General features: G+C 39.2%; 1 protein-coding gene across 1 annotated transcript in view; it reads right to left on the reverse strand.

Annotated features, from left to right (window-relative positions):
• The window catches only part of SH3RF1 (SH3 domain containing ring finger 1), a 178251-nt gene that overhangs the window by 20406 nt on the left and 132086 nt on the right, over nucleotides 1–25759 (reverse strand). Inside the window, exons 4-8 of the mRNA XM_047091838.1 lie at nucleotides 17203–17505; nucleotides 12310–12420; nucleotides 4050–4219; nucleotides 2704–2874; nucleotides 9–268 (exon numbers count right to left, since the gene is read on the reverse strand). Coding sequence (XP_046947794.1) covers nucleotides 9–268; nucleotides 2704–2874; nucleotides 4050–4219; nucleotides 12310–12420; nucleotides 17203–17505 — 1015 coding nt within the window. The remainder of the gene's footprint in view (nucleotides 1–8; nucleotides 269–2703; nucleotides 2875–4049; nucleotides 4220–12309; nucleotides 12421–17202; nucleotides 17506–25759) is intronic.

Below are 25759 nucleotides of genomic sequence, written 5' to 3' on the forward strand. Positions count from 1 at the left end.
CTCCTTACCTGTCCTCACAGCATTACGGGCCTGGTTGACTGTCATCTGCCCAGTCATGTGCAACAAGACCTTGGCCTGAGGACTTGTCTGGATATGAGCGGCTGACACAACGGCTGTGGGGACAACACTGGGACTCCCAGCCATACCATTTCCCTGGAGCTTCTGGGCAGGCCCTCCTGCAGTGGAAGGACTGACCATAGTCACCCCTCGACTGGTCTGACCAGCAGTAGACATAGGGACTTTAGCTTGGGAAGCATTTGTCACGGCCCTGCCAAGACAGAAACACAGACAGAAAGCCCAATCCATCAGCAAAATGGGAGAGGGAACAATTAAATGCAAGAAAAATGACTCAGGGCGTTAAGACAGAACATTTTAAAGAATGAATGGAATAATTTTTAGAAAATGTAAGAATCACAAATTCAAAGTAAAGATGGCCCTGAGGGAGAGAAAGGTCTTGAAATACATTCTTAGTCATAGAAAATTATACATTGCACGCTGCTCAAGAACATTCAGTTACTGGGTTCGGCTTTCCAGATCAAGGCTCAACACCTCTTGCCTGTAAGGTCCTGGATTCTTCTGCTTCAGCTCTCAAAGAAGCTGATTTGTTTGTTATTGCTGCTAGTAACATTAGCAGTTTTGTTACATTTGCATAGCTTTGCTCATGGTTTTTGCCCTTCTCCCTGCTTGTTCCTAGTTGTACATCACAGAAGTGTCTGTGTACGTGCATGTGTGTGTACATACACACATGCTCACACTCTTAGAATGTTCTCTCTGGCTACTCTTGACCTGTCTTAATCTCATGTATGTTTCAAGGTCCACAAATCCTGTCCTTTTAAGAAGCCTTGCCTAAGGCTTAGGCTTAAGACCTTATGTATGATTCTATTGTTTCATGTGAATTTCTTCCTTCTACGGCCCTTGATTATAAAATATGTCATTTTTAATATGTAAATTCTGTATTAAATACTCCTGATTCAGTAAAAGTTCCTTGAAAGTAGGCCCAGTGTGAAATGGTTCTTCCACATTCCTCCAGTTATCAGGATACAGCCAGCTCTAAACAAACATTTACAGGTTGAGTTAAATTAAATTAGTTCAATGTAGTTTTGTATAATGTATTTTTTTAATATTCTAAATTCGTTTAAATAACAATTCTACACATAGTAACTTTGTACTAAGTAGAAAACTTCATTAACTCAAACATCCTTATTTACTACGATAAATAACAGAGAATTTATTGCATCTCTTCAGAGACTGTTAATAATTTGTTTTTGAATGTTATGAAACTGCTTTCCTTCATTAATTTAGTCTTTTTTTGTGGTTTGGTTTGTTTTATTTCCTTTAGTTGTTGTGGTGGTGGTGGTTTATTGTTTGTTTTTTTCCTCGCCAGGGAAGGTCTATCTGCCATTTTCTGGATCCTGAATGTAGATTTTAACATATACAGAAAAGAAGGTTTATATTGATTAAAAATCTGCAAGTCAAATTAAAGCTAACATTCTGTCACCATCTGCAACAATAGTGATTTTCATTTGATTAGGCTGCTGGCCAACCTATAAATCAAGGCCAACAGCTGACAAACATGTCAGTTCATTAAGCCATTTATTTAAAATCAGGGTGTTTGAGGAATGATTTAACACAGTTAAACCTAGAGCATTTATTAAAAGCCCAGTGGCTAAAACTGGGGCTCCCTCAATGCCATTATAGGTCCTTCTATTCAGTTTCTAAGGCTACTTTCCTTAGTGACCAGAAGGTAGACTACCTTTAAATAAAGAAAATTTTGAAAAAAAGAAAGAAAATTTTGTATAATTAAAGCTCTTACTTCCTAGTATCCTATAACAGGGCTTCTCAACCTCAGGGACATTCTGGGTCAGATAATTCCTTTCAGCAGGAGGCTGTGCTGTGTAATACAGGACAGTTAGCAGCATCCTTGGCTTCTATGCACTACATGCCAATGGCAACCTCCTCCCACGTCCTCCACAGCAACAATCAGAACTGTGTTCAGACATTGCCAAATTCTCTTCAGGAGCAAAATCACCCTTAATTGAGAAGGATGAAGGATCAATGTCGTATTTCAGGAATTTTATTTCTAACTATATTATAGAAATTATTGTTGGACTTCCGAGGTAATCCCCAAGCTATTGGAATAAATACAGAGCCAGACGCATAGGCTTAAGCACTTCTTCACTGTGTGATCATAGACAAGTTATTTAACCTCTCCATGCCTCCATTTTCTCATCTATTAAGTGGGGATAATAATAGTGACTATATCGATGAGTTATTTAAGGACTCAGAATTAATATGTGTTATCCATTTAGAAATCTGCCTGCCTGGCATATAGTAAGCCTTATGTAAACATGTAAGTGTTAATAATATAGCTTTTGTTCATACTAAACATGATATTTTTTACTTTTGAACAGAAAAATATCGAAACTGGTTGGATCTTCTCACATACAACTTAAAACAAATAACTTAAACCCCAGTACATTTATTGGTAGAAAGCTACAATTTCACATATACCCATGTGAAAAGTAAGCTAAGAATTTGAGTTAGAAGAGACTTCAGCAAATATGGATAGGAGTTTTTAAAATGTTGGCTAGGTAACAGGCAATAATTATAGTGTGAGAAGGAAACTTGGATAGGCTGAAAACCATGGAAAAAAACAAAGCTTCTCTGTCTAGAACTTAGTAAGCCATTTACTCAGAACCATACCTTGTGACTGGTGCCACATAATTGCCAGGGAAAACCCCTATCTTGCTGGTATGCATCGATGTCCCTTTGAACCAGCCATCTTGGCAACGTTCAAATACTAAAAACATCTCCCCTTTTCTCAGCTCCAGCTCATCCTCTTTCCGGGGAGTGTATGGATATATAGCAACATACCTAGAATAGAAAAGAATATTTGATTTCAGGCTGAGTAACAGACAAACCCTGGCATGCTCAAAAACTCTTCCTTGGTACAAAGTCTTGAATATTTTGTACAGATATAAACAGAAAATATAACACTTAGCCTGTAAGTAGCATTGGTAACTGTCCATTGAAAGAGGTTTTGCTGCCTACATTTGAAAGACAGAGACCTTCCTGATTAAGAACTGCCCACCTGGTCCCCCCAGTGTGAAGGTGACTATCCCACCAAATGGTATTCTCAGGGTGTGAAAGAATTAATGCCACTTCCCAAAGTGCCTAACCTGCTGCTGGGGTTTAGGGACCCACTGGGAAACTTGAGCTCTTCAAACAGCACTGGTAAGACGTGGGAAGTAGCCCCACATGAGGACATATGGCACGAAATCCTGCTGGGAGGCACAACATGCTGCTTTCCACACACAAGCTGAACCTAGAGGCTTGGGTTGCACCTGCTTTTGTATGCTCAGCCAGGAAAAATACTGAATTTGAAAAAGTCAAAAGGGAAAAAAAAGTCCAGGTCATAGAGAGTGCAAAACCACCCCACAGTGCAAGGTGACTGTGCCACCAACATATGGAAACCAGGCAGGTAACGCTAACCAATAGTTTTTGCCAGGGTTCTAAACTGTTCCATGTATAAAATCACGCATGTAGGAGCCAAAATATCTAGCTGTATTCTGCCATTGGTAAATGTTAACAAGACAATTAGATTTTTCTGGATACTTATGGTTGGGTCTTATAGCTTTTCCAATGCATATTTGCACTAGATCTGATTTGTGTGGAAAATGCCTTCCTGTTCCTTAGTATCCTAATGTAAGGAATGAAAATGGAGACCAAAAGCTCAAACAGGAATTGTACAAAAAGATGGCACTATGTGCATATAATATTATGAAGAAGCAAACACTATGTTTCCCTAGACTGTAAAAGGCCTCCACTCAGCAGGATGGCTGCCTACTGAGCTCATGTATTGGGCCCATTTGGTTTCAGCAGTTTCCTAATTATATGCATGACTGGGTGTAAGTTTGCAGAACACAAACCACTTTGGTGAGCCATAAGCCTGTCACCAGCTCATATCAGAAAGGTGTTTCTCTACCTCTGCTGTTTGGGCTTAGTTTGAAATAAACTTTAAAGCAGTAATAAATGACACCCTCACTTACACACTGGGGCGAGTCTGAGGCCGTAAATGTGCAATCTGGTCAGTGGGTCCCACTGTGGGTCTCGGTCCCATTGCAGCAGCAGCAGCAGCAGCAGCAGCAGCAGCAGCAGCAGCAGCGCCCGGAGGTGTGGAGGCCAGTAGAGGGGGTGGGGGAAGAGGAGGATTCATAGTCTGGTATGACAAGACAGAGAGAGAGAAGAAAGAGAAGACAGGGAGAAAAAGAAAGAGAATAATAATGAATTATTTATTTACATCTTTCATGGAAGGTGGGAGGGAAAAAGGAATCAGGAATCCATAGGAAAAGACTTTAATGGAATCCACAGGGAGCAGAACCAGCAGGCTACTTTGTATGAAAGCCTCCTTTAAAAAAAAACAACAAAAAAACTCATCTCTTGTTCTGCTTTAAGATCTTAGAGCCACAGCAACTTTTTCAGCAAACAGGTACGTAATGACACTTGGAAAGAGGGAAAGAAAAAAAAAAAAAAAAAGAACAACTGCATGTAATTTTAAGATTAATGGCATTTTTAAGTATAGACTTGGATAAGAATCCAAACACCTTTGAAGAGGGCAGCTATAATGTCACACTGCTTGCTAAGACGTAATCTGTGATTGTTTCTGTAACTTGAAACTTAAACACAACACAAAACAATTTAGCTGCACTATATCTCAAACCATTCCCTCAGAAGAAAATTTCCTTTGATGCCTGGTTTCCAAACAGCCCAAACAATAGCAAGCCACAATCACTGGGAAATTGTTGCAACTTTCGCTTATTCTTTTCTTAACTTTGCCAGCTTTTGAAATTTAGTACTATCAAGCCTGGTAATCTTTAACAAGTAAACCAGTGAAAAGCTGCTGGTTCCTTTATGGGCACAGACTAATGGGGTTCTGCCTACAGGATTCCATGCCTTTTGAAAATCAATGGAGCAATTGTTACTTTCTGATCTATAAACCCCAGATGATTCTTTAGGGTCTGTATACTGAAACTCCTGGGAAAACAGGCACACAAAGACTTGCCTGAACCCCCACCTCGCCCTCCCCAAATCTTTGAACCACTAGACGTAAAAACTGAATTAAAAGAGAAATAAGGAGACTAAAGAATGCACCTAGGAAAGCATAAATGGCTTCTACATATCAGTGTATAAACACAAAAAAATCCAATGATTTCTAAACATCGTTCACAACAGTCACTTTGTTTCTATTTTTTTAAATAAAAATTCACATCTCATCAACATTTGCTTCCTTCATCTGCGGATTAGCCGATTAATGTACACAGTTCTGGAAACACAATAAAGTACGCAGAAAAAATTTCAGAATTCCTGACATATGTTGCAACTGTTTCACACATTGTAATTTAATTTTTTGCTGAAGTGACTTTCAGGAAGGATTTTTCCTGTACCGAAGCTGAAGGTGTTGTAGAACATTCAGTGCAGAAATAAATGAGGTGCAGCGCTGCTTACAGAGTGCTAACCTGGACAAGGCAGAGGGCAGTTCAAAAAGTTAGAACTGCATGAATGTTGCTCACATCGTCCATGCAAAACATGGCAGGCAGCCGTAAGATTTGTTACAACTCTGGAATTGCCTGTACTGGGGCTTAGATTCTTCAAAACCTTTAACCAGTAGAAGGTCAAGCATTCATTCCACTAGGTCTCCTCCCAGTGACAAAGTAGAGAGAAACAAAGATAATCCTGGTAAAACACTCAGTACATGTGACCCGGGCAGTTCACTGGTAATCACAACACATCAGTGGCTTGTCGAGCAGGATAACAAGTCTAGACTGTACTCAGGATAATATATGCAGACTGTAAAATTACCACTCAACCGATTTCCACTTAAATCTTCCTAAGCCCGATTTCTAAACAGCGTGGCTGTGGAAATGGGGAGACCAGTGCATGTGCTCAACACGGGGCCCAACACAAACTGCTCCTAGAAATTACTTAAAATACTACCCAAGGCACAGAACCAAAAAGCTCCATTTCACACTCTAAGTAGAATTCTATTTTCAAGAGGAAAGGAAATTAAAATTGTCTGTTATGGCTTAACATTATTAAAACAGAGGCTGTACTGGGGCGCCTGGGTGGCTCAGTCGGTTGGGCGTCCAACTTCAGCTCAGGTCATGATCTCGCGGTCCGTGAGTTCGAGCCCCGCGTCGGGCTCTGTGCTGACAGCTCAGAGCCTGGAGCCTGTTTCAGATTCTGTGTCTCCCTCTCTCTCTGACCTTTCCCCATTCATGCTCTGTCTCTCTCTCTGTCTCAAAAATGAATAAATGTTAATAAACAAACAAACAAACAAACAAACAAACAGAGGCTGAACTAAATTAACCCTAAGAAGAAAAAGGCAAAACAACATCTACGGACCTGACAAAAACATGTCACATTTTGTTAACAAAATGTAAAATAAGGTCACCTCTTGTAGTTAAAAAATACAGTAAACTAATGTTTCATGTACATTCCTTTCACGGAGAGTAAGTCAGAAGTCATTTGAGGTACAGCTTACAAGAGGATATTCTGAAAGACCCCAAAGGCTGTGCTTGAGAGAAAGTGTAGTTCTCTCTCTTTTTCTGTTGTTGGAACACAGACTGTCTTAATAAAATTGGGAAGATTTTCCCGCAGTGTTGGGCTACATATCTTTGGGGAAATAGGCATTTGTGTGTGCATGTGTACTTGGGATATATGCACACAAAGACCAAAGAGAGAAAGTCTGATTAAAATCAGACTCTTAGATGTTGTTCCACCCTGTGGGGTTGGTAAAATGATAGGGCTCTGGTGAGTCCAAGGCTGTGACAGACTAGGAAGTTCTGTGGGTTGCTTTATAAACAACTTAAACTGAAATAATCTGGTGATGTGGAAGTTCAAAAGGTAATCCACTGTGTGTTGTGCTTCAGGCAGTTTGCTATCCTGCAAGACCTGAAATTTCTACAGAGCAAACCACAGCCTTCCATTCACCCAGAGCTGACCTGGAGACCTGCTTATTATTTCACAGTCCGGGCCAGCCCAGGCCCCAGAGGCCAAGGCACACTCTGCACCAGCAGCAAAAAACATCTATGGACCTGCAAGAAGGATAGGTCACATTTTTCTAATAATATTTTGTTAACTTAATACTGTTCAGAACCAAATACCACACTTAAATGTCATTTTCACTAGACACTGCGTGCTAAATTAACAGGAACTTTGAAAAGCACTCATCACTTGTAGTTTTATTTTATGGAAATGCAGCAGGTCTATGTTATCAAAGTAAAGCTGTCTCTAGCTATAGGCTGGGCTGCAGAAATACTGGTGTAGAAAACTAGATGTTATTCTGATATCCATTAAAAATGAGCATCCTCCTTATGTTTCTTTAGATTCAGATCTTCTGTTTGTAGTATGTGGTAACGGTCTGAGGCAAGAATTACTATTTCTGAATAACAGTAAAAACAGGACAACAGTTCTGCTGATGTGAAATGACCATACTTTGCCATGTCCAGGTTCTCTGTTTCCCTGACCCACTGACCTTGAAAGCAGTAGAAGAAGCATGGGCTTTGGGGGCAGATAAACATAGAGTCCAATCCCGGCCCAGTGTCTTAGGGCAGTCCTCAATTTCCCTCCTACGTTAGAGTGAGCACCAGAAAAGAAGTGTCCTCTCCAAGTGGACTGGATTCTAGGCCAGATGAGCCTAATTCTAGTGAGCATTGTGAGTGAAAAGTTCAAGTGCATGGGTGTGATACCCTTCCTCTCTGGTGCTCTTTCCTCTTTGTGTCCTTTGATACAACCAAAGAGTGGTTAGGTCTGGGTCTGGCTAAAGACAGGTGACAAGATCCATTAGGTCTTAAGCTTGGGCCAAGGGCTGCAGGCCACCTTACCAGTAAAGTGCTTTGCATTGGAGTTTGGGCAACAAGTACAACTGACAATAAAGGATTCATTTTCTTTCCAACTGTTCTTTAAGTGTGCATTTCCCTCATATACATTTCTACCTCCCAGAGTAGAAAAGTGATGGGCAGGATAGACTCCGGGCATCTCTGGGTCCCCTGGGAAAATCCCACTGTAATACCCCCCCAATCCCAGCATCCTTTTTTTTCCTCACACCTGATTTCCAAACAACCCACCTTCAATCCTACACATCAACATCTCTAAACAGCCTGAGTACTGAACTCAGACGCATGTAGACAGGCTGGTGGAGGAACAGTTCAAGCTGCTGCATGATCATGCTTCCTCAAGTCGGGAGTGTTAGCAATTTCAGCAGCATTACCACCTGCATACAGCAGTGTTTGTGCAATTATGTGATTAGCTGGTTTTGTTTTATGACAATAAGCAGGAAGTAGAAAAGTGGAAGGACTGACACCAGCGATCAAAAAACAAAAACAAAAACAAAACAAAACAAAAAAACTTAGTGGTATCAGAATTCAATAAAATTAAGATAAAGATGGAAGGTCCCTAAGTCTTAAGTCTCAACTGGATGCTCATTGGAATTAAGCCAGTCAGTTGTGGGTACAGCTATGAAGAAAAAGGAATAAAATTTAAAAATATATTTAAAAAATACTAGAAATTGATGCTTAGATGATTATGTCTAAAGGGAAAGATATAATTAAGAATTTGGTAATTTTTAAAAATCTCTCCAGGAATGGAATTTCCCTCATAAATTATAGATTTATTGTTCTACATTTGATTTGTAAGAAGAGATACTTATGTTAGTTAACTAACTTTGTATCAATTACATAAGCTCTCTATGCCTCAATATACCAATCTGTGAGATGGAGCTGTAATTAGAAATAGTTTAGGTAAAGCTGCCTTTCCCAGTGCCCTGGAGCACAGCAGAAGCTCAATAAATAGAAGCTGTTGTTACGATTCATGAGACCATGAAGTCAGAAACTGTCTTACTCATCTTTGTATTACTGTCACCCAGCTCTGCAGACAGAAGTTAACAGACTCTCAATGAGTATTTCACAAATAAGAAAACATTCTGTGCTTCAACTTCCCTTAGGACAATATGATATGAATCAAGAGGTCTTGGTTCCTGAGATGCTAGAGTCCTTTTCTGTTGTTGCTATGAACATTCTGACCATATTCTATCCCTAATCCTGATTTACAGAACTCATACCAATTCCAAAGCCTCAACTTGTCCCTCTCAAACTATTGACATGGTAGTTTCATTCCCCTCTTTGCAGAGCCCGTCCCTGATCCCGTGGATCAGTAATTCCTGCTGAGCCTTCCATCATGGGCTCCAATGGACTAATTACATATTGGCTATCCTGAGAACCAGACATCATTTAATTTGCTTCTTTAAATATACACACAGACACACACTATGTGTGTTATGTGTACAATTTTTTTAGTCAGGGTTACATATTTTTGGAATGCAATCTGTTTATAAGTTGGCCACAGGCTGTATGGGCCTTTATTGACCTGCCTAATTCATGACATCTTGCAGCTAAACACCTCTCAGCTGGTACAGAGGATCAGGGATTATTAATCACTTATTTGAAAGTTTTTCTGCCCTTGTGCAGAAAATACAAGACTAACATAGATCCTCACCCTCCTCCCTTCCCAAAATTAGTTGTGGAAAAAGCCCTCACTACTATTAACATCCTGATGTCTGAATTAGATAGATGTAATGCCAGTTTTGCTCCTAATATTAGATATCTAACATTTTAACTGTTACATGTGAAATGTATAGGACAGTATGATCCTAAGTTCATTCTTCATGAAAGATTAGAAAGTCTCAATTCATAATAAAAATACTAGAAATAATTTTCATTTCCTATTCTAGTGTTCGCATTTATTACCTAATAAATCCACACCATGAAAAGCATAGTTTTCTCTCTACCAAGCTGCATACAATATTGCTGTGATGGTGCTCTATGTCTTAGAAAATATTTCAAACTTTAAATAAGATACTTGCCATGATTAATGTAAGATACAGAGGGTACATGCTACTGAGATTTTTTTCTCATTTAAACCTAACATATTAAATCCAAACATTACTGCCAACCTACCAGGGACTTTGAGATCTAGACATCTCCTGGGATGACAGACAGATCTGTTTATAATTAGTTTTTCATTAAATGGAATTGGCACAGTAGACATACTGTTTAATAAACCTTTCGCTTGCTTAACATGCAGGCTTTCTTATATAATCCTAGGATGAAATGGTTGAATGTAAATTAATTTTTGTATATTCATGCTCTCCTGTGACCCGTCCCATTGATTTGCCCTAGAGTTGCCTCCAGCTTAGAGCAACTGGCCATTTACTTACTACACTGTAAAATTTTCAGCCCATAAGGGATGAAATTCAGCCAGCTCTATGTCTTTTCCACTAATTAATTTTTCTAAGATCAGAAAAGGCAGTCTTTTTCCCTTAAGAAATTATGTTAGAATTTTTCCATGTGAAGTAGTCATCTGGAAAGGGAAATACCAAGTGGTTGTGTATGTATTGGGGTGAGAAGAGAAGGAGGGAAAGGAGAGAGTCTTCTCTGGAGATCATAGGGCAGGATGATTATGGAACTTGGCTCTGGTCAAAACACCCAGGGCTAACAGAATCTCATGGAAACCATATATCAATAAAAGTTAAATGAATTTCATCTTCTCCCCAGAAGAATCAGCACAATCTTTCCTGCACCAAGTAGTGGTGCTATCAAAGAAGCTGTAATCGTTCTGGGAACATTTAAAAAAAAAAATACAACTTTAACCTCTAACCAGAACATTATTAACTTCCATTTAAATACAAGAACGTGGTTAACTCTATAAAAAGTTTTCTAACGTCTAAGTCAAGCTAGGTAATAACTCCACGTTTATTTATATCCACCTTGTTTCAAAGCAAAATGAGGCAAAAGGAAAATGAGGACAATAAAACTGGATGGAGCAAACATCTTGACTAATGTACTAATATGTTGTGAGGTCTTTGTTGGAGGGGGGTACAGATTTGGCTCCAAGCATTCTAGCAGAAGGAAACATAATCTTTACAGCATATATAAAATCCACAACCTAAAAACAAACCAGCTGCCTAGAAGTCTCACTATTCCTGGTACAGAGAGCAGAGAAACCATAACCCAACAAACCAGGCCCTCCAAGGCATTCTGAGAACAAACCAGTGGCACATGCCACAGGCCTGCCTTGCAAGGGTCCTCAATAGAGACCAATAATGAGATCAATAACAGTCATCCCCTACTATAGTCTTGGCATGGTGTTAACTCTCCAAAGCAGAAAATAGTTGTTTCATTTTACAGGTAGGGACACTGAAGCTTAAAGACTTTGAGTAACTTTTCATGGTCATGTAAACAAAGAAGTGACTGAGCTGGGCTTCCAACCTAGGTCTGTGTCCCCACCATCGGGCCACACTGTTTCTCCAAGAGCATCACAACCAGTGAGACTCTGTAAAGCAATTTACGGGAGTGGGGCCCACTGGGGAGATCTGATTTAGTGATCTTTTCTATTCTCATTCAACTCAGCACTGGAAGAAAGAGTGTGAAAGCATAAGCCAAGGCACAGGACTGGATGAGAGATGACTCACAATTCCTGGTTCCTTGTAGTTCAATTGCCTGCAAGTTCAGGAAACAGGGATTTATACTATTGTGTTTCTGCTTTCTAAGGCTGAATTTGCTTGTTTCTTCCCTTTTAACTTTCTCTCCATAGTGTTCTTCTTTGTGTCTATCTCCCTTGGCTGCCCTCATTTCTCCTATTAATTTCTCTTGTGAGGATGTTTTAAAGCAATTAGTGTTTGGACTCTGTAGGATGCTAGGTGTTCAGAAGGAAAATCAACACAATCTGAGCGAGCCTTCCAAGACAGCAGTTACGTTCAGGCAGCCAGAGCGGCAGCTACTGCAGTGGAAGACAACCTACTAAAAGGTGAATCATAAATGGAGAGATTTGGAATTGACACACCATGTGACTCAAGGTAAACCATTTAGCCTTCGGGATCCTGGTTTCCTCAGTATTTCTATAAGCCTGTCTTTGTAGGAAATAAGTGAAGTCTTCTAGAAACTCAAAAGAAATGAAAAAGAAATTTTAGGTTAAGCCTTCAGGAAATCAGGCTGGACTTTAATGAAAATGGAAAGCATTTTATAGATCTCTTCTAATGCCTTCAGGCCACTGATCACTGTTAAACATTTTGCAGGCTGTAGGCAAGAGGCTTTCTAATTTTTTCTGTTAAGATCAGCAGAGATAATAGATGAAAGAGATCCACCTCCACCTAGCAAGTGTCAATGTAAACTGCAGGTGTTAGGAGGTGGGATGTGCCAGATTAACGTCACTAAATACTTGAGAGAGAGACAGAGATGGAGAAGCTGTACTCACTCCAAGGGCAGCTGGGTAGGGAACATCTGATGGGAAAGTGAACGAGGGGCCAGTTGTCACTGGGCTGCTGGGGGGTGGGGTCACAATTAACCCGGTGGTACTTATATGAACCTGCCAAGAAAAAGAAAAGTTAATTAAAAGACAACTACATTTAATACAACAGATTACTGGCTGAACCTTGGGGAGGCAAATCATAATTTTAAAAAAATCTGTAGTTTCGAGTATTTGGGGGAAGGCAGAATCTCTTGCAGCTTATTCAATCCACATTTACTGATTACCTAATTTGTATTCAGAACTGGGAGGTAATGTAATAATATTGGCCACTGCTGATTTACATACAGAATTCAACTGCTGCTGGCTTTCATAACTTGGGAGGCTACTGTGAACCAAACTGACCTTTCAGATGGTTAGTCGGCTGCTTGCTTAGCCCACTAGCAATTTCCCTGAAGATCCTATTAAGGTAGGTCATGGCTGAACACTCACCTGTCTATCAATATGTAAATCTATGTGAAGTGCTTAAGGTATTTTGTTATTCTCAGGATCATTTTTCATGACTTCTACTTTTCAGTGGGGATGCATAATTAAAATGCAGCTGCCTAGACATGCCTAGAGCAGGTAATTATTTATAAAACCTTTAAAGGAACAATGTCAAGCCAAATTAGCTGTTTTCAAAGGTGTCTTATCCATGATACTATCCAAGATTAATTTACTAGAAAGAAATTGAGTTATTCAGGTCATTTCATTGCCTGTGTTCAGTTACTCGATCAATTTCACTCAAGCTGCGTATCAGGTCCAACTGCAGAATGCAGGCAGGAGTAGGCGTGTGGGCCTGAACAAATGGGATGGTTTTCCTCCACTGTTAAAGGAATGTGGTTGGCTGGTACCTTGTTTCCCCCAAGGAAACGATACACCCAAAACGCTAGGCCTTTTGTAATAAAAACTTAATCCCAAACATACTTCCCTCAATTCCCATATGTTGAGAAAAAGATTATCAGGACAAAGAAAAGCTCAGAGATTAGTTCCCAGAGGGCCTGAAGGAAATTTTGAGTTTCCTGCTTAGGTTAGGCCCTGCCAAGGCCAGGGATAAACAGCATCACAGCATACAATTTATTTTCACCAATAAATCTGTGTTATATATGGAATCCACATCCTTGTAAAATCACATCTGTGCCTGTTAGCTCACACATTGATCAAACTGGAGGCTTAAACTTAGCAGATCTAAGGGATGCCCTAACAAGAGTTTCTCCCCAAACCCTTCTTTTGTCTCTCCTGTGAACCAAAGTCTATTATCAATCAATTTCTAATGGGAAGCACACTGATTTTCATTCTAGGATAAATCCAATGGTCTTTAGCTGTTTTAACCAATAAATCTGTTTATATACATAACCCAAGGACATTTGTAAGTTGGCACTACATAAGAGTCTTTCTGAGAAGATACAATGAAGCTCACTTCAAAGTGCATGCCATTATCATGGAATCAAAATACAGCTTCCTGGGCCCGACCCTACAAATATCTAAGAAAGATCTCATGACTGACCAATGTTTCTCTAAGAGCTGCAGACTGGGAGTCAAGATAATTAACTGCTAATGAGCTCATGGTCTTAGACAAGACACTTCACCCCCCTATATGAGCTGGACCAGAGCCTCCCTAATGTGTCCACCGTCATAGTCATGGAAGTGAAGCACTAAACATTGAGACTCCTGCAAGCACCAGCAAACACAGGGCCACTCCTAGTATTTGAGTAAAGGAAGAGATAAAAGTCACCAAAGAATGATTAAAAGCAGAAGCAACAGAAGTAAATTGCCTGAAGGTGAGCATGCCCAGAATAAATGTCCTGAATAGGGACAGACTGACTTTCTGCTGTTCTTTTCCTCATGGAACTGCAAATTAGTTGGGCTCCTCTACAAGAAGGGGCTCTGTGAAGGGGGGGAAAGAGGTGGGGTAAGCAAATGCAAATGAGTGGGTGCATCTCTGGCTTCCCCTGAAGCCACTGACAATACAAATATGCCACAAAACCACTTAATATCATGAATCATTCCTCCAGCTGGCAGAGGCCAAAAAATATCTTGAGTGTGGCCAGAGAAAGATAAAATGTCTTAGTTGCTTGTAGCATCATGTGCTTTTACAGATGTCAATCACAGATATCTGTGCACATCTGTTCTGGTGACCCACCTAGACAGCACAGTTTATAAATAATCTTCTAGTTTATGTATTTGAAAGTTCAGCCTTCACTCAATAGTCACCATATATAATAGCAAGCCAGCCCTTTACTCCTTTCTTCTATTTCCCCATCCTGTTGCCTGGAACTTGGGATGTCCTGGTGAGATCTCTAAATTCCGTATAGAAACAGGAGGATAAGGTTCTACCCATATGGTGGAAAGGTAAGCTGAAAAGCACATCACACCAGCACTGACTGCCTATATGTGTATTCTATTCAGGTGAGAGAAAAATGAACGCTCACTTCTTAGGCTCCTTCCTTTAGATTTTCTAAGTGCAACCAAACCTAATTAAGGAAAAGCAAGACAAAAAGTGGACCAAGATGTTAAAACATCCTTTTCCTCAGCTCTGTAAAAAAGGAAAAGAAAAAGGAAAAGAAAAAGGAAAAGAAAAAGGAAAAGAAAAAGAAAAAGAAATGGGCCATAGCAGGAGGAGTCACATCTCCTGATCGGTCCTTTGCAAGGCAGAGGAAAAGGACAGTCCTATTTCAAAGAGTCTCACATGAGCCATCTTCCCATATCCGCTGATCTCCACAGTCAGGAGAGTGTTTGCCTGTCACACACTCCTGCTATGCTACACACACCCATTGCTTTATTATAGACTGTAGTTCCCTCCAATGCACACACTATGCTAGACAAGTAGTGTTTTCTGTAAACCTGAGCCGGAGAAGCCAGGCAGCACTTGAAACATCTCCCATCGTCTTCTTGAAATCACTTCTCCCTGAGGAAACATATTACCACTGAAAACAGAACGAATTAGAATATGGGAGGAGGGGTGGAATGGTTGAAGGGGAAACTGTTTTAATGGAACACAGAAAGAGCCTTGTTTCCTAAGCTACTCCAACCAAAACAAAAATAGCTCTACTTTTATAGTCTTCATTCCCAGCTCTGGTGTGGCACCGTCAGACATGCTCACACCTGACTGCCGAGTTCTCTACAAAAGATATAAACTCGAGCTTTATCCTCCCTTTCTCTTTTAATTTTGTCTAGTGCCAAAAGATTACTGTCTATTTTTTTAAAGCTATTCCTATTCTGAGTTGCCACTATTCTTACCAGAAACTTATCTTTTTTTTTTTTTTTAAACAAAACATCATTGTACAAATGTTGCTAGGTCACAAAATAAAAAACGCAGTCAAATGATCCAATTTTCTTTTAGTGAATGGCCAGCTTTACTAGACCCCTCTGTCAGAACCTTATTCAAAAATCTTTTGAACCTTTCCAGAGTAATCTCACTTGGTACTTCTTACTCCAATCTATAATCCATGTCTATTTTTCACATGGATATAATTAGTTATATGTAAAGTAACATAGCTCTCCTCTCTACCCATTTTCAAGGGACGCCTCATTCAATAAATATTTATTGAGTGTTTACTGTATGTCTGACATTTGGAATACATCGGTGACCACAACAAAGATGTCTGTCCTCATCATACTCATGTTCTAGTAGGCTTTGTCTGTGTGTGTGTGTACTAGTTCCCTCAAAAGATCAAAAGTTTCATGGCCCCACCACCTAAAAACCACCAGTGAACCACAATCCCATTCAGAAAGTGAATGCATTTAACTCGCAACATGCAGGATGAATCTAAAGGAGTGAGGTCAAATAAATGAGGCCGAGAGAACATAATTTTTAATAAAATTGGCAAGGAATACCAGAAACCATGTTGTAAATTTTTATTCTGTGGCTCACAACAGGCACTTATTAAACTGTAAACTTTCTGAGGACCAGGACCCTGTGTGTACGTGTTTCTTTGTTTAAAGGAAAATAATTTAGTTTTGTATTTTTTGAAAAACACTACAGCTATATTATAAAGTAGAACGTAACATCTGCATGAATTTTAACAACTAAATATGAGATTTGAAAGAAATTTCTCCTACTTGTGACAGGCTACTTTGGACCGGGCTCTCTGACCTTTGAGGTGAGGAAAATATAGTGGTCATCTAACTGGATAATTACAGCAGCCCTGTGAATTAGGCAGGTAACAGTTAGGCTCATTTTGCAGTCCAGAATTAAGGCCTAACAAAGAAGTATACATGGTGCCTAGAAGGTTCTAAAAATAAGGCACTCAATAAATGCCTGCTGAATGAATGAATGTTTCCAATCATCTTGTGTATTTTTATTAACACAAGAATAATGTGCAGCAATTTCTTAAGATAGTCCAAAGCCTTGATGAACTAATAAGCTTTTTAAAAAAGCTAGGCCAATTTCTAACTTAAATTAAACGCTTTTTCATGTCCTTTCTTTTTTCTCTATAGCTCTTACTGGGAAGCCTGAATGTCGGGGTAAATTAGATGGATGCAGGCAACTGTCAACTATGGGTTTCAACCACAGCATCTTTAGTTTGGATGAAGATAAAGTTTTAGTTGGCAAGATCTCCCAGAGCAGCCTTGTGAGGAAGTTCTATAAAACTGAGCAGTTGCTTGAAACTAAGTATGTAAATCATTTTGTAATTTCTGATCCTTCCTTTGAAAATGACTAAGTTCAGGTTAATACACTCAAGTTAGTTTTCTCTTCTCCATTTTTCTACCTACAGAATGGAGAAAAGCTTTATTACATCTCAGGAAAGCTACTATCTTCTGAAGGCAAAAATAAGCAGTCTTGTTTAGCTAGTGAACAAACATGTTTGTGAATAGATCATTTTGTACCTGAGCTCTGTTCACGTCTTTTGGATGATTTACCTGAGAAGGGGCACTGCAGGAAAGGCCAGAGAGTTCACTGATCCGCGCGGCAGCCGTAGGGTTACTGGAGCTGATGAGGACAGGAGGGCTGATCTCCATGGAGTGGCGGTTCTGGGATGCCTGGGAGGATTTGCTGGCCATGGTGAGGGAAGTAAAGGAGTGCCGCTTTTTGGTGTTCTTCTTGGTGTCAGAGTGCTTTGGGGCATTGCTGCTCTGGGCTGCTGCCAAGGTACATTCTCCAGCATCAACTCCTGGCCCAGGAGGCTTATCCCATTCTATCAGCTGCTTAGCTGCCGAGTTAAACTGCAAACCAAGAAATCGACACAAGACAGTTACACAGTTCTCAAGGATTCACTGAGATTTCTTTTCAACCAGCTTTATCTAAAATTTAATGTCATCACTTTAGAGTTTGCATTTGCAAGCCTCTTTATATTTTTTCCATGTGGATATCTTTTCTCTCAATAGTGGCATTTCATTAGATCTGTCATTAATAGATGTTAAATCAAGAATAAACAATTCTAGGGGCAGCCGGGTGGCTCAGTTGGTTGAGCATCTGACTTCGGCTCAGGTCATGATCTCATGGTTCGCGAGTTCGAGCCCCGCGTAGGGCTCTGTGCTGACAGCTCAGAGCCTGGAGTCTGCTTCGGATTTTGTGCCTCCCTCTCTCTCTGCCCCTCCCTCGCTTGCACTCGGTCTCTCTCTACCTCTCTCAAAAATAAATAAACATTAAAAAAAAATAAAAAAAAAAGAATAAACAATTCTAATTCAACACCAACAAGGTAAAAAAAGTTTTCTCCAAGAATATTCAGAATATCTAATTTTAAAACTTGCCGGTAACAAATGAAGATTCAATTTCAGTTCACTGATGAAATTTAAATCAGAACAATTAAAAGGGTCCATTTGTCTACCTGAATACTCTGTTGTCCAATAATGGCTAGGTGTTTCCTCAGAGCACAAGTGAACACTGAAGGGGCAACTTTTGGGTCTGGTAAAAAACAAGCGAGATGACAAAGAACGAAACCATTACACGTTAACTAATATACTTCTACATAAATTAATCTCCCACTTCTGTATATTTTGGGAAAACTTCACAAAAAAGTTGGTAGACATTGTTTTTTATTTTTTAAATGTTTATTTATATTTGAGAGAGAGCAAGAAGAGCGAGAGAGAGCAAGAACACATGTGTGAATGGGGGAGGGTCAGAGAGACGGGGAGACAGAAGATCTGAAGTGGGCTCTGCCCTGAGAGCAGAGAGCCTGAAGTGGGGCTCAATCTCACAAACCATGAGATCATGACCTAAGCTGAAGTTGAACGCTTAACCGAGTGGGCCACCCAGGAGCCCCAACATCCTTGATTATCTGTCATGTCACTGCATCAATTCTTCTCATATGTACTTACAGTTTAAATCATAAGGGGGTAAAACATGAAATTCAAGTCCTTTGGCAAGCTAACTTGTCTCTTTGAAAAATTCTCTATTAAGGGTACAAAGGGTCAAAGGCTGTGCACTGGGCTGATAGCACCAGCAAGAAAGGAAAGAGCATGAAATTTGTTTTTCCTGAGGTAGAATAAAACGTTTCCACAAAACTTCCATGATAATAAGCTGTATATAACTTACCAAGATATTACAGTAATAGGAAATCATTGAGCACATAGTTTAACCTCGCATAAAAAAACATTAAGATAAAAAATAATGGACTTTTTAAAGGTAAATTTAGGTAAATATTAAGGATAATAGGGATTTTCTTATCTCAGCTTTGCATGCTCAGCACTTTACAAACAACCTTAGATAAAATATCACCATCAAATGTTATTTTCCATCTACCTCAATGGTTAGGACCATGTCTCCTTGCCCTGTTGATGAGAATGTCCTATTAGAAGAATGGAAATCCTGTCAGTCAATATGTAACAAAGTGAACTTGCTTTGGAACAACTGGCTGCTCACAAAGCTGTACTAATTGCAGCTCAGTAGCCAGTGCTTCCATAGATGACTGCAAATTGATTAACAATTTGTTCCTGTGGCTCCCCAGGGCCTTGAATTCACCCGGCCTGTCTGATCTACAGTTAGTAGGATACATCTTTTTCAAACACGAGCATGCCTCTCCTTCAGACTTCAAGGATTTTTTCCACATGATAAACTTTCAAGAATAATAGGCAGTGATGCTACCATTAACACCTATCAATGCCTGAAGTATCAATGGCAGGAGAGAGAGGAGACAGACAATCATAAGGACTCTGTGTTACGTGTTTAGGAATGAAGAAATGAGGTACTATTAAAGGGTGGCCTTAATATAACATTACACGAGCATTTGGCCAGGAGATCCAGTACTTACAAATCCTACCTTGGCCTAGCCATCTCACCGTCTGGTGGTCTCTAAGAAAATCAGATGCCGGAAGGAAGAAATGTAATGTTTAATTATTATGGTGGGAGTGGCCCAAACCTCAACAATACCAGAAGAAGAAAAGGAGTCACAAAATGCCTTCTTCTACTATAAGCTCATTTAGATCCCAAGGCACAAATCCTCAAAAGCATGACTTAATCCACATGCTGGTATCTGACCAATTAACTCAGCACTCATGTTGCATTGAGTAAGAAATAAGGGAAAGAACTGAGAAGATTTCCTTCCCATTAAGGCCAAAAATACGAATTGAAAAAACTATTGCATCTACTTGATATCAAAGTTAAATTTATTCTGGGATCAAACCATAGCTTCCATTAGCAATGTCTGCTTTGAAATAGTCTGAAATATTACCATGGTCCTGTTCATACCCAGCCAAGTGTTGCTTTAGTTAAAATGAATTAAAATTTCAGGTTTCTGTATGCCGTGCTCTGGAATAGACATAAGAAATATATTTCCTACATATATTCCCTATATTTCCTGCTGTTTTTCTCATTATAAAAATACAGGGTGCTTTCCCTGTACCTCTTCCTATATTTTCCATTAAATAAATGCATACTGATCTTTCCACTAAAATAAATACACATCGATCATTTGTTACATGATGGATGATGTGCTAGGAGCTGGAGATCTATACATGCAGACAAATGGTTCCTGCCCTCAAGGAGCTTACAAACAGACTTATAAATAACACACTCTTTATATTTTCCTGAGTTTTACTTCTTTCAGTCAACAATACACTTTTTGAGACTTATCCATATGGCCTATGAATCGGTCATTTTTTTAAAGTGCTATATAATATTCCATTGTGCAGATACACTACAATTTATGCATTCTATTGTTGATTGATATTTGGGTTCCCTTTACCTCTCCTCCTGTCCCTTCTCCTTCTCTTTCTGAAGACTTCCTCCTTCCTATAAATTTTGGCTATTAAGAACAACGCGGCCATGAATAATCTTGTGCATATTTCTTGGTGGACTAAGCACTCATCTGGATGTTTGGTATATGCCTAGGAGAGGAATGACTGGGCTACACAACTGGCATGTTTAGAAAAATAAAGTCTACATGCAGAAGTATGTGCATACAGGCAGACCCATCGCGGTGTGGTGGAACCAGCGAATTGCAGAGAGAAGACCACAGTTCTGGTCTTTTGCCTCTCTTAGCTCTCACATGTGTAATGCATTATGTCACTTAAACAGATATAATTCATTTTTCTATTTCACATCTTTCATTTTTATTTCTCTAAATCACCTATTATATTTTTCCTGCACTTCATTTTTACACACAGGCAGTCATATTTGTTACTAGAATGCTGCCATACTTTAAAATAACGTTAGGCATCTTCTGAAGCAGCAGAGGTTAGTACTTAAAAATGCTATTTGCTGCCTTTGTAAGTTCCAAGGAAAAGCACAAAGTTAAGACTATTTGGTAGAGGCTTTAAGTAAATCAGGCAGAAACTTAAAGAGGCTTTTATTGTAAGTGCACCTTAACATTCAGCAACAACAGGAGAGCAAGGATCTGACAGCTTTTAGTGGAATTTTGATAATGTTCACTTATGAATGTTTGTTTGAGCTCACTAGTGTAAACTTTCTGTGACATTTATCTAACCATGACCTTTTAGTTTAGGAGTACACTTATCACCTACGAAATAAATTTGTATCCTAAAATACCTTCTTTCCAGCATTTGGTAAGGAGTATCTGATGAGACCTGGTTGCCTACAAGGTAAAATTCAGTACATTGGAGCTAAAGTAGGGACAAATGAGATTTGTTAATCTTAAAACTGCAATGTCTTTTTTTTTTGGAAAATCTAAAATTTAGATGGAATATTATCAGAAAGATAAAGAAGTATGAGAAAGGAAATACAGACAAAATATTGATAATACTAACAACAGCAACAAGACAGCTGAAGAAGTATCAAATAATCTGTGGCTGAAGCTGTCTTCGCTAAAGAGACTATGATTTTTTGAAAAAATTTTTAACGTTTATTTATTTTTGAGAGAGAGATGGAACATGAGCAGAGGAGGGGCAGAGAGAGAGGGAGACACAGAATCCAAAGTAGCTCCAGGCTCTGAGCTGTCAGCATAGAGCCCGACGCAGGGCTTGAACCCACAAGCTGTGAGATCATGCCCTGAGCCGAAGTTGGATGCTCAACCGACTGAGCCACCCAGGCGCCCCTAGAGATTATGACCTTTTTAAAAGATGGAACTTACATTTTTTAAAAAGAAGGAAAAAAATTTTAATGAAAATGAAACTGAGTAGTCACTATTTGATATGAAGCTTTGCAGATGTATCTGTTAGTTTTTGAGCACCAGAGAATACAAACAGTAGGTCTGATGGAGGAGCCTATACTAATTCACAACCCACTAGAGTATCCCTTGAACGTAATAGGTCTTTTACGACAAATAAAAACTTTAGAAAAACATATTATAAAAGTAAGATATGTTCATGATTTTTAAAAAGGAAATACTATAGAATAATATGAAGTAATAAGTGAAAGGCCTTGGCCAGTTTCCACATGTCTCCCCCTAACTCATTTCCCAGATGTATCTAAGTTTAACAGTTTAGAACATATCCCTCCATATATTTTCTATGTAGATATTGTTAAATATGTAAAATATGTATTTATTAATTTTTAACACAAATGAAACCAACTGGTATATACTATTCTCTCCTATAACAATATCTCATCTTTCTGCATCAATAGAGACAGCATGGTATTTCATTGTACAGAGATGTCTCATTTAATATATCTTGGCATGTTTGTGCAGGCATATCTGCAGGGCAAACTCCTAAAAATGAAATTGTTAGATCGAAGTATAAGCTTAAAACACTTTTTTGAAGGATATTACCAAATTGCTCTCCAAAAAGTGGTCAATTTTCATCACCTCCGATGGTGTATTTTTTATTGCAATATATTTAACATACTACATTGCGTAAATTTTAGCTGTACCTCCAGTAGACTATTAAGAAGTCTCTGTTTTGAGGTGCTTGGGTGGCTTAGTCAGTTAAGCGGCTGACTCTTGATTTCAGCTCAGGTCATGATCTCATAGTTGGTGAGATACAGCCCCACAGGCTCTGCCTTGACAAGGTGGAGACTGCTTGGGATTCTCTCTCTCCCTCTCTCTCTCTGCTCTTCTCCTGCTCACACACAATCTCTCTCAAAATAAATAAATAAACTTTAAAAACAAAAATGTATCTGTTTCTCCACATTGTTAACGGTATTGGGTATTGTCAATCATTTAAAAAATATTATTTGGAGAGGTAACAAACTATATTATACTGTTTTAATTTGTATTTCTCTATTTGTTGAGATCAAACATCTGTGTTTTTTGGATTTGCATATTATCACACTTTATCCATTTTTCTATTGGGTTGTTTGTATTCTTCTTATAGATCTATGACTGTTCTTCATATATTGTCTAAGTCATTCTTTAATATAACATGTATGCATGTATATATATGTGTGTGTATATATTCACCAAGTTACAAATATTACTCCAATTTGTTTTTTAACTTGTTATGTTTGTTATATATACCTTTTTATTTTATGTGCCAAATTTATCTTTTCCACTAATGGCATCTTAATTTATCATGCTTTAAAAGTCTTATTCTATAATTATTTTTAAAAAGAAAACCATTTTTTTCCTACTATTTTGGTGGCTCCTTCCACCCTTTTTTTTCTTTCTTTACATCTCAATCTTTGAACAATGTGCACATTTGCATAAAGAATAAGGTGAGGGGACGCCTGGGTGGCTCAGTCGGTTAAGCGTCCAGCTTCAGCTCAGGTCATGATCTCACAGTTTGTGGGTTCGAGCTCCGTGTCGGACTCTGTGCTGACAGCTCAGAGCCTGGAGCCTGCTTCAGATTCTGTGTCTCCCTTTCTTTCTGCCCCTCCCCAGCTCGCACTCTGTCTCTCTCTCTCTCTCTCAAAAATAAATAAACATTAAAAAAAAAATTTTTTTTTAAAGAATAAGGTGAGGATTGTGCTATGTTTTTTTCCACGTGGCTCAGGAGCTGGTCCATCACTGTTTATCTAATAGTCCACTTTTTCCTCATTGGCTTGAAATGCACCTTCACAAAGCTATGCTTTAAAAGAACTTCAGTGTTCTGCTACATCACAAGGTCCAGTGTTCCTTCCCCAGAGAGTTAGACACTTTGAATACCAGTGAATGAATGTTACAGGATGTAAATTCATGCCATTTACCTCCTCTTAGCAGAAACAAAAATATTTTGCCTCACATTACAGTCCTTTGCAAAATCTTTTCACATAGTAGCAATGAGGAATTTGTATTTCCATTAGTCTTGTATTCTTCCCTGCAATTTAGGTAACAAGATTTTTGTTTTTGTATGATTGAAATACAAAAGCAAGCTCAGTCTTCATTTATAATACAAGACTCCCCCACAGAAAAGGAATACTTATAAAGACTGAAGGGATTACTCAGAAGTCTTTTAAAATTGATCTGAAAGCCTCCCTCAGGTAGCAACTCCATTTAGGGCTCGGTAAATATTTGTTGAGTAAATAAAAATGTCAGTCTCTTAGAACTATTAAGGGAAGGAGGGGCTCCCTCTAGACCAGCACTGTCCAACTGAAGTATAATATGAGTCACATGTGTAATTTAAAACTTTTAATAACCACATTTAAGAAGATAACAGGTAAAGTTAATTTAATATATCTTATTCAGTCCAATTTATCCATTATCACTCAACACGTAATCAACATAAAAAAATTATTGAAACAGTTACATTCTATTTTTTGAAATCCAGTGTGTATTGTATACTTATGTCACATCTCAACCTGGAATAGGCATATTTCAAGTTCTCAGTAGCTACACATATTGAAGAGTACAGCTCTGGACTCTCAGGAGTTGATGAAGGGGAGAGGAACTACACCCAAGATGGCTGTCTCCTGAGGCTCACTAAGCACAACAGATTTGCCAAACAGAGAAAGAACAACTGAAACTACTCCCCTGACCTCCCCTGGCCCACGTTTGTGAAGCCTTGTGAGCCCTGAAGTTGTTCACTGGTAATGAGGGTTACTCCTTTACCCAGCAGGGCAGTGAGGAACACAGACTCAGTACAGCCTTCATGACATCCTACGGGGAAAAGGATTTTCAAAGTAACTGCCCCAATGCACTAAGTTAGGAAGGTGAGAAACATCAGTTATTTAGCTCCTCGCTTACCTTTTTTAAGTGTTTATTTTGGCAGAGAAAGACAGAACATGAGTGGGGGAGGACTTGAACCCATGAACCGTGAGATCATGACCTGAGCCAAAATCAAGAGTTGGATGGTTAAATGACTGAACCACCCAGGTGCTCCTGGCTTAATTATCCTCACCTCTGTTGGCCCCAGCTGTTAAAAAATAAACAAACCAGAATTTTCTTTTTCAGGTTGCTGATTCTGAAATATAAGGGACAAAGGGAGTGTTCACTTCATTGAAAGCCTAAACAGAATTTTAGCTGCGGGAGCTGTATAAAAGATTGTTGAAGAAAACCACAGGAATTGAGGCGCCTGGGTGGCTCAGTCGGTTAAGCGGCCGACTTCGGCTCAGGTCATGATCTCGCGGTCCGTGAGTTCGAGCCCCGCGTCGGGCTCTGTGCTGACAGCTCAGAGCCTGGAGCCTGTTTCAGATTCTGTGTCTCCCTCTCTCTGACCCTCCCCCATTCATGCTCTGTCTCTCTCTGTGTCAAAAATAAATAAACGTTAAAAAAAAAAAATTAAAAAAAAAAACACAGGAAAAGCTCTGAACATAAAGTTGAAAGGTCTGGGTTGGAGTTAAGTCTCTCCTCATTGGCCAAGTACTCTTGGGGAGACCATTTAAATTCCATGGCTTCAGTTTCCTTTGCTGTATAAAACAGGGAAGGTAATATCAATTCTGTATACCCCAGGTAAAAATGAGTACAGGTTAAAGTGCTCTGTAACCCATAAAGCTCTATATGAATATGAGTTATTCTCACTGTTCCCAGAGAGATCCCAGCTGGTCCTTCACATGCTCCATTGCCCTGGGCAAGTCACTTTTTTGTATGTGTGTCTCCTATTTGTCATATGTAACATGAAGTTGGACTTAATGATCTGTAAAGTTTTATTCCTATGTAAAGTAGTGGTGATACCTTTTCTCAACCCAAATCAAAAACATCCCATTCAAAATACTCAGAGGCAGAGA

This window comes from Lynx rufus, unplaced genomic scaffold (assembly GCF_022079265.1).
Source record: "Lynx rufus isolate CCGP_SWC_20201006 ecotype Redwood Valley unplaced genomic scaffold, mLynRuf1.p SCAF_3, whole genome shotgun sequence".
NCBI classification, from domain to species: Eukaryota; Metazoa; Chordata; class Mammalia; order Carnivora; family Felidae; genus Lynx; species Lynx rufus.